Source organism: Cyprinodon tularosa, unplaced genomic scaffold, assembly GCF_016077235.1.
Source record: "Cyprinodon tularosa strain WSP-4 unplaced genomic scaffold, ASM1607723v1 ctg923, whole genome shotgun sequence".
NCBI lineage: Eukaryota > Metazoa > Chordata > Actinopteri > Cyprinodontiformes > Cyprinodontidae > Cyprinodon > Cyprinodon tularosa.
The window spans coordinates 553,064-562,986 of NW_024039700.1; the positions used below are offsets into that span (position 1 = coordinate 553,064).

Consider the following 9,923-nt stretch of genomic DNA (forward strand, 5'->3'; position numbering starts at 1 on the left):
ATGATATATATTTTGACATTTGACATCATGATATATATTTTGACATATTCTTTCTTTCTCATTTTACAAATGAGAAAGAAAGAAGGAAAGAAAGAAAGCTCTGACACCACCTAGTGTCTATCTCTCCATAATTCTGAGCTGACTGACTATATAGCTTCAAAGTTTAAATACCCTTCCATTAAAGACAGAAAAAAATCAGCCTCCAGTAAAATACATTTATATATATATATATATATATATATATATATATATATATATATATATATATATATATATATATATATATATATATATATATATATATATATATATATATATATATATATATATATATATATATATACTAAGCCTTTTTGAGTAACACTTTGAGGCAATCGAAATCAAGTGTTTTCTGTAACGTTCTGGAATTGTTTACTAAGACTTTTGCTGCTGTTGACAGGTATGTTGATTCACTGTTCATGAGCAAAGTACTTTAATTTGTCTGGGACAGTTTGATTTTTTAGAATTATTTTTTAGGGGAAAAAATCATAATAAACATTTAATTTCCTTGAGTTATCATTTTCCTCAAATTTGTATTTATCATTTTTTTTTTTTTTTTTCAGTTTTGTGTAACTAATGTGAGAAATTCTGCCTGGAGCTGAGAACCAAAGAATTTAATTAATGTTAATGAAATCTTACTAATTGCATGATTTCTCCATATGAGTCTCTCCAGTTGCTGTTGCTTGCAGGCAACTAGTAAAAGTTGTCGGAGAGATGAAAATTGTTGAACTGTTTTCCTTGTAGAAATTTATCAGGTATATGGCTACAAAATAGGTTAGTAGGCCTAAGAAAACAAAAAGCACAACAAAAAAACAGATTAAGGGGCTTTGTTGAATTATTTAAATAAAAACACAGACACCAAGAAATCTTCTTAAAGTGAAATAAAAAATTTATAAACAAAAAAAAAAAGGAGTAACACACTTTATGTCAACTTTTAATGTCATTTTGGTAACAGGCCTTTACCAGAATAATAACCAGATAAACTACATCAACACTTGTTCCATTTGTTTGTAGTTAACAATTCTTATTTAATATGGCAAATTTATCTTTACAAGGTTTATAACTACGATACATTAAGGTAAGAATCTGTCTAAAATGTCCATACACAATGATTAAAAGAATAAAATTGTTTTTAAAAATAAAAACTAATACTAATGCAGATTGACAATAACACCCCAATAATCAGATAACATAACATAAACTAATTCATATGAAGTACATAAAAAACAAGTGTACATTAAGACCATGTAGTTAGAGCAGAGCATGTCCTTTTCTTAGAGATTAAGTTTATATTTTTGCATCCCATGCTTTCTGTGTTCAACATTTTGTGTTTTCAAAAGTATGCTTGTCTTATCAAAGTTAATACATTTAAGATAAGTGATCATCAAATAAATAAACACGTTTGACATACACTTTTTACCTTCATGATTGCATTCACATCTTTAAAGTTGACAAATACAAGTTTCTCTGACAGCAGGAACCAAAGGGATTATTGACAATTCTGCTGAAACAAAACAAACGTGTGGTTTGCAAAGATGTATTACTATATTACACTTTTTAAATATGTTGCTGTTTGAATATTTAACATTTTTTGTGGTTTTCCCTCTTCCATAAACTTAATTTTCTTTTATGTGAACGACTTTAGCAAATAAATGTGTTTCTATATACATATGAAATAGATGGTTCCATGGCATATCACTTACAATACGCAGAGGGAAAACTTCAAAGCAGGTAAAGCTAGAAACTGCATGTTTTGAGAGGAATGTTACTGTTAGTTCTAACTTGTTGGTATCAAAATCAGTGTAGCACTAAATTTAAAGGTTAACATACTGCAAATTTATTAAAAACTAAGTCTGGCTAGAGTAGTTGAGTTGTACTTTATAATCACACTTTTTATTTTTACTAACAACTCTAGCACCTACTTTAGGTTTTTATAGTTTTAGGAAACGTCATTTTAAGAACTTATCTGTACATTAGTTTTTCTCTTTCTTAGAATGTGATAGCTCCATCCCGGGCGATATTCCAGGGAGGCACACTCTGCAGCTTATAAACATGATGAAAGCCCTACGAAAGCAGTGATTGAAAAATCCATACAGGAAGGGATTTAATGATGAGTTGATGTATCCCAACCAGAGAAAAACATCCCATACAACAACTTCTGTGCTGTATTCAATGAATGGATCAACAATGTTGACAGTAAAGAAAGGCATCCAGAAGATAAGGAAAACTCCCATGATAATACCTAGAGTTTTTGCAGCCTTTCCTTCTCTCTTCATAGTGTTGCGGTGTCTTTTTTTCTTGCTTGAATCTTTGCCCACTCCAGCAGCCATTTGGCTTTCCATGGCACTGATCTGCTTAGACTGTCGCTTTGCAGCTTTGTAGATCTTCCAGTATGCCACAAGCATGACAGCCATAGGGAGGTAAAAGGCTACCAAAGAGGCCATGACGGCATAAACACGGCTGACCAAGAACACACACAAATCTGAAGGAATTAAGATGTCTACATTAGCAATGTGAAGGTCTAACATTATGGGGCCAAATGAAATGAGCATTGGAACAGTCCAACAAATGGCAATGAGCATAGCTACATTACTATTGGACATCTTTAAGGAGTAAACCAGGGGGTTGCACACCGCATAGTAACGGTCAAAGGCAATGCAGCTGAGGTGGAATATAGAGGCAGTACACAGCATGACATCTAGGCTGGAGTGAAACTTGCAAAATAAGGAACCAAAATACCAACATCCCTCCACAGTCCGTATCATACTAAAAGGCATCACCAGCAGTCCAACAAGGCAGTCAGCCACTGCAAGGGACAAAACAAAAGAATTTGTAGGAGACTGTAGCTGCTTAAAGTAGGAGATGGATAAGACAACCAAAACGTTCCCCACAACAGTGCAGACTATGCCAACTGAGAGGAAGGTATACAGGAAAATCCTCGAGATGTGGCTCCTCATTGTGACACATGCCAGTAGCTCAATCTGAACCGATGCATTACTATTTCCAGGCCATTCTCGACTGCCGTTCTCCATGGTCTTATCGTACCTACCAAAACAGACAATTCAAAAATGTCAAATGACAAAAACTGGAAGCTATAGCTAATAAAGTCATTCACATTGAAGGTCACACCAATTGATATTATTGTAAGAGTAATTTTCTTACTGTTACTGTTTGAACAACTTTCTAACTCTTTTACAGAATGGTTGGACTTATGGATCGTTAAAATCCAGTTGCCTTTAACTATTTAGTCATTTAGACTATCGCTAATTTAAACTGTACAAGCAGAGTTATTAAATTGCCAACAAAAGAAAATGTCTCTGCTAATTCAAATGTCAACGAAAGGAGGGTGGATCTGGCTTGAGTGATAAATCGTTCCCAGGATAAAATAACCATAAAAGACCACAGGTTAAAATACAATTGTAACTTTATTAGCTAACAGTGACAGTATTATTGTATTTAATAATTACGGAAACACTAAACACTACTGAAAATAAGCACAAATATTTAAAATTAAACAAAAAGTGGAAAATGGGGTTTTAAGAGTTCGTTTAAGAGGAATGTTCAAGTTTTAACGCTCAATGATTTTGTCCTTTTTAAATAGCAGCAGATAAATGTGAATTAGCCTGATGCAGAGATATTAAATGTAACCAGTAGAGAAAATGACCAATGAATCATAAAAACATTAACATGTAAAGACACTGGACAGACTGGGTTAGCTTATCTGGCACCCAGATATGTGGTTCCAGAGTGGGCCCAGTTCGAACAAAAGGGTTGGAGAACTCACAAGATGGCCGCTAACAAGTGGCCGGTATTGATGTAGCTTGGAGATAACGGAAATAGTCAGTCCAACCAGAGTAACCTATAAACAAATAGAAAAAAGTTATTAAGCAGATAGTAACACCCAGCATGGATCGTTCAGTTAGCCTCAGTGAGAATTACCATTCAAATAAGAACTCTTACTTAAGAACCACCAGCAGTTGAATCAGACCCGTAAAAATATCTATTCTACCCATTTGATGAACAGAAGGGGAAAAAGGGGTATGAAAACTGTCTCCCCTATCAAGGCTTGAAAGCCACAGGAAAGAGGGGTTGGAATATGAGTCAGCTGATTAAGTCATTCAGGGGTAGTCACTCTTGCTTACATCATTGACATTTGATCTTCAAAAACACTAATCAGGAAATTAGCTTTGATTTGGGCTTAAGCCTAAATTAGAGTTGCTATGAAGTGACCGAAAGCAGTTGTGCATGCAACTTCTCAAATATCTCATGGTAGTAAAAACCCCTGTCACACCTTGACGATTTAGTCAGGGTACACCTGATGTCCCAGAATCTTTTAAACACTGTCATACGCTGAACTTTCTATGTATTTTTTCAATTTTGGTCATACACATAGCATATTCATAATAAGTCCAGAACTTCGGTGCAATGACAGCCTACCTTATGCATAAGACATGGCAGTATAATGCCTATGAACTGTCACAAGCCTGTGTCCTAAAGGGGGCAGCAATGTGCCTGGAGTTGCCCATCCTACATAAAAAGATTCCATTGATTGCGGTATTAACCTATCCCAAAAAAGTTAAAAAAGAAAATAAAATAAAAATCCACTGGACTTTATTTCCAAGTTTGAAGATGTTTGAAGACGTTTCGCTTACTATCCAGGAAGCTTTTTCAAGCTTTTTGAATTCAAAATGTCAGAAATAGCGTTGAGACCGAGGTTTTATAGAGCATAAAACTCAAAGCTAAATAAATAATAAATAGATAGTAAATAGATAAAAAGAAAGGAAAGAGGGTTTGCAATCGGAAACACTCATGTTCATGCTCACCCTATGATGGGGATAAAGTTTGGAGGAGTATTGACGGTTTCCTCCTGTGAACTCCCTTTTATAGCCAAAACGCTTCCAATATGCCATTAAAGAGTAGCGGTAAGTAGAAACACGTTCAGCAGTCATCTGGAACATGTCAAATACGTTAATATGCATTACTCATAGAATTTGGATAAGCTAGACACCAGGAATTATGATTAACTTACACTAAAAGTATGTCAAATAACTTTAACCCAACTATTAACATACACTGGCATAAGTCAAGAAACAATGTACTTGCCATATGTCGGCATGTGCAAACGTGCTACAGCGTGCTCATAACTTATACAAAAAGTACCCATAATTTATCCAATGTATGTCAGCATTTTTGCCATATTTTTCGTACGTCAGGCATAAGCTGCCTAAATCATCAAGGGGTGACTGGGGTTTAATGAGACAGACCAATATCTGGTAGTCTACTAACACCAAAATAACATCTCACTTGCTAAAACATCCCACTATGACTTGATTGGTCAGCAAACTGGCCTGAGCTAAATGATACAGAGCTTGAAATGCTGTTAATATTAGAAAAACAAGAGCCAACAACCCAGGTGAGTTAAAGGCCAGTATAAAAACAACCTGGGCTTCCTTAACCCGCTCAGCAGAGCCACAGAATGATCGCCTTCATACAATCCCGGTTTAATGGAGTAATTCATGCAATTGAAATAAAGTATTGTGCATCGAGTGGAAATGAAAAAGAGAGCTAAGCAAAAAATTAAGTTCAAATATCAAACAATTACCATAGAAAATGATATCTAGTATTTCTGCATTAAAGCCCCTTCTCCCATGCTCACATATTTTTTGAATTTTCTTAGAAACAGATTTTTTTATTGCTCTTTATGTTAAAATGACTACGTTTTTTATATATATAAAAAAATTAGAAGATGAAGAATGAAGATTGAATTTTTCATTACACAAATTTGTTCATCTGTTTTCTAACTGAAATGTTTTGAAATATCTTTTGTTCCTAGCAATTAATATAATTATAATAATAACAAAACAGGTACTTATTACAGTTTTGTTAGTGAAACTGACAGAAACAGACACTTAAAAAACAACAACTTTGCATTAAGTAGTTGGAGTGCAACAACACAATTTTTCTTTGTGTGTATGTATAATGTGAATTAGTTTACTCACCTGAACAGAGGAGAGATGATCACCTGCCCACATGTCTGTACCAAACTAACATGCTCTATCACCCTTTGTTTTATTCAGATGAAAGAGGAAAAAGGAGGGTTTTAATGAGTGCACGCAACAATGATCACATTGCACCTCTGCTACCAACTCCCCTGCCAAATCACTTCAAAAATCTGAGAAATGACAGCAGGGGGAATTAGAATTCTAAATGCTCTAAGGAAAGAATCAGTCATATATTGTATGTTAAAAATAAAATGTTGCACCTAAGCACAAAACCAAATCTTTAGAATAATTTGTATATTTGTTATCCTTCATATATTTGTGCACAGCTTCCATACAAAAGATCTCCCCATAAAGCTCAGCATAACGTCTCGCTAACCAGCAGTCTACAGACTGACCAACTTCATTTATCTCCTCTCCACCACCAGTTTCAGGCCTGGGGGGGGGGGGGGGGAACAGCCCTATTCTTTACCCCTGTTCATGCATATCCATCAAATTCAGCGCTATGTTTCCTGCCAAGGTCTGAGCGCCAAAGACCAAGTAATTGTATCAATAAATTACTTTTAATTGTGTTTTCTTCGTGTGAGTTTTTGAGATTGAAATGCTCTTTGCTGGGACTGGGACATAAAAGGCGATTAGGAGTTTTCATCTGAGCACACTACTTTGTTATAAAGACACAGTAGAGATGTGGGGGCTGGGCCCTTTGGCTTGGTCATGGCTTGGCTAGGGTTTCTTTCTCTCCTTGGGCCCTCCGGCCCATATACAACACAGGAATTTGGTTAAAGGTGTTAAAGGGTACACACTAATACTAAATACTAAACTGCAGCTACAGATAGCATATACCACCCTTAATAATATTTTGTAATCACCATAGGTTTTGGCTTCCACACACGGATATCTAAGGGATACCAGCTGTTGGGATCCGGAGGTTTGCCCACCAGAGGGCGCCGAGGATCCCTTTCTGAGGGCTTCTGCTGTCTGTTGGGATCCAGAGGCTTGCCCACCAGAGGGCGCCAAGGATCCCTTCCTGAGGGCTTGTGCTCACCTGCAACACCTGTCTTTCCTCTCCTCATCAGCCTTGGGCCTACTTAAGGAGGAGGAGACTAACACTCCAAGCCAGTTAGGGTTGAATCTGCCTGTTAACCTGAAACTCTGGAGAGTTTCTCTGCCGGTGACCAGTCTGCCTGCTCTCTGTTTAAATCTGGAGGGCTTCTCCTGTCAGCATCTGCCTGCCCGCCCTCAGAAGATAACTTGGAGAGAGACTCTGTCCGTGATCTGCCTGGATTAATACAGTAAGCCCTGCCTCTGCCTCAGACCAAGCTCTCAAGAGAGAGAGAGAGAAAGAACCAAACCTGGAGTCTGCAAGCCTGCACTCAGACTGTCTCAACCCAGCTCTCAGGAGAGAGAGAGAGCTTATCAGGAATCAGCCAACCTGCACTCGGACTGCCTCTGCCCAGCTCTCTACTCTCCTCCTGCCTGCACAGGGTTCCCAGCCAGAAACCTGCCCGCCAGCACTCAGACTACCTCTGCCTAGCTCTCAGCTCTCCTCCAGCCTGCACATTGTTTCCAACCTGGAACCAGCCCGCAGCACTCAGACTGTCTCAGCCTAGGTCTCAGTTCACCTCCTGTCTGCACTTGCTCTGCTGGGCCCTCAGCCCTCGGCCTGCCAGCAGCCTCTGGATCCACAAGGTTCCCCCTCTCTCTGTAGCTCGGCTCATCTCCTCATTAGCGGTGAACCAAATCCAGATCAGTCTCGCTAACCCTGGACCTGTTAAATTATTTCACATTCCTTTAATAAACCTTTTGAACTTTTCTCCTGCCTCCGAGTGTTCTGCATATGGGCTAGGTTCTTTACCCATCATGACACCAGCTGCTCTTGAAACTTTTTTTTATGTTTACTGTTGAGATCAAATGTCATTGATGGAGCAGGAAGGACTCCTCTCTGAAGTCCCAACCCTGCAACAGAGTTTATTTAAGTGATTAGCTCCCAGTTAACTTCCTGTTGCGGCCGTGTAAGGCTAGACATGCCATTGTCAGCTTAAAGCTACGCTAAGTAGCAATCAACCCCCTCTGGAGAAGTCTGTGCTTTCTAGACCGAGCCACACTACCTTTTCTATAAATATTACATTTTATCATTATGATCCAGTTTTTAAAGAAAGGTTTGTTACCTAAATAGTTCAAATTAAGGATAGAAGGATCAAGTAAAATACATATATCTATAAGCTGGCTGCAACTACTTAATCCTTCTCAAGGTTGAAGGGGAATCACATTATTAATGATGTGACCAGCAGGATGCTCTTGGAAATGAAACATGATTGCAAATTTTTAATTGCTATTTTGTTGTGTTTCTTTTTTTAATTTCAAGAAGAATTAAACCAGGATGAATACAGGATTTAATGACCCTATTATGTGTCTGTAGGGGCCAAATAACTAAGTCAGAAAGCTCAGAGAGCTGAGAATTTACCTTGACAAATCAGACCAGGCAAAAAGAAAATGCTATAGTCCTCAGAGGGTTAACATCAACTAAACACTAGTGGGTGTTTATCAGGATATTTACATTAAAAACTGAAAAAGGATGATCCACCAGCAGCAGCCCCGTTTCTTCAACCGCCCCTCTCTGTCCCAGAGAAGGTGAGCAACATAAATTTGTGCTCAGGGACAGGCCAGTTAGCATCACTACAGTCTGTTTGCTTATTGTGAGTGCTGTAGTGCTCTTGCAAAATTTCCCTGCTGATATTTAAGGAGCCAATATTACCCTTATTCTGGTACAATTCTACCTTCCTATTCCTTTTCTCCACAACAGTATTATAGGAGCCTCCGCTGATAGCTGTAACATTTCTCTACCATGTTTACATTATAAAGTTAAAGTATAGTTTCTGATTGTAGATGTATGTCCTACCAAATAATAAAATGTGTTTAGTTGTTGGACCTCTTATTTGGGGTAGAAGGATTGGAAGGGACAGAAATGCATATCAGTGGCCTACTTTTTGTCAGGAATCCAGTTTGTGTGGTCTGTTTTTGCGTTTCCTTTTCTCCTCCACCAGGTGTTGCCCCATCCTCATTGGGCCTCCCTGCACACCTGCAGCTGGTTGCCTCATTACCTGAGGACTCTTAAGCTGCTGACTGCCACTACCTCAACACCAGGGTGTTTGCCAGTTTGGGGTATTCTAGCCAAGCTGAGTTTTGTTTACCTGAGTTTTAATCTAGCTGTTTTTGTCCTTGCCTCTCGGCAGGAAGTCATCCTGCAAACTGGATGTTTCGGACCTTCTCTCCCCTGGAAGGATCTTCTGAAAACCAAACTGAGCTGAGGATTCAAGTTTGTGGTTGGGTCAACCTTTTTTCCCCAAGGATCGTCTGGGGCTTCTCTCTGAGCAGGGGATTCATCTCCACAATAACTCGTTCAATTACTGCAGGAAATCTAAGTGGCAGTCAGCTTCTCCGTTCATCAAGGAACAACTGCAATCTGGGTAAACCCTGTCAGCCCTCCATCAAACAAGACAATCACAGGAACATCCCACACAGACTGGATTCAATTTAAGACATATTTTCCTGGAAACGTGAGTCTGCAACCCATTCCTCCTCTTCAAGTCAAAGAATCTAATTTCCCACTGAGCCTGAAGTAACCACAGTGTCTTCCCCTCACTTTCCAGTTCTGGTTCGACAGTGTTCAGAGCAGCTATGGACTCATCTCATTATTCTAAATAAACCTGTTAAACTTTTCCCTAATCTCTCTGTTTGGTCTTCTGCATTTGGGTCAGATCTTTAGTTAAATCATGACACTTTTTAGTTTTTAATTTGCCCTTTTGTCATTGCTTTATGCACTATTCTATAATAACCACACTTACATTCTTTGACAATATATGGATTTTAATGAAACAAAAATGA

The 9,923-nt window shown here is 38.1% G+C and overlaps 1 protein-coding gene across 1 annotated transcript; it reads right to left on the reverse strand.

Moving 5' to 3' along the window:
* Positions 1–738: 738 nt before the first annotated feature.
* LOC119776326 (5-hydroxytryptamine receptor 4) lies at positions 739–3,894 on the reverse strand. Its single transcript, XM_038274679.1, has 2 exons — positions 3,748–3,894; positions 739–3,084 (listed from the first exon to the last, which is right to left on the reverse strand). The coding sequence occupies exon 2, from the start codon at positions 3,069–3,071 to the stop codon at positions 2,013–2,015; it is 1,059 nt and encodes a 352-aa protein (XP_038130607.1). The 5' UTR covers positions 3,072–3,084; positions 3,748–3,894; the 3' UTR covers positions 739–2,012.
* Positions 3,895–9,923: the final 6,029 nt, after the last annotated feature.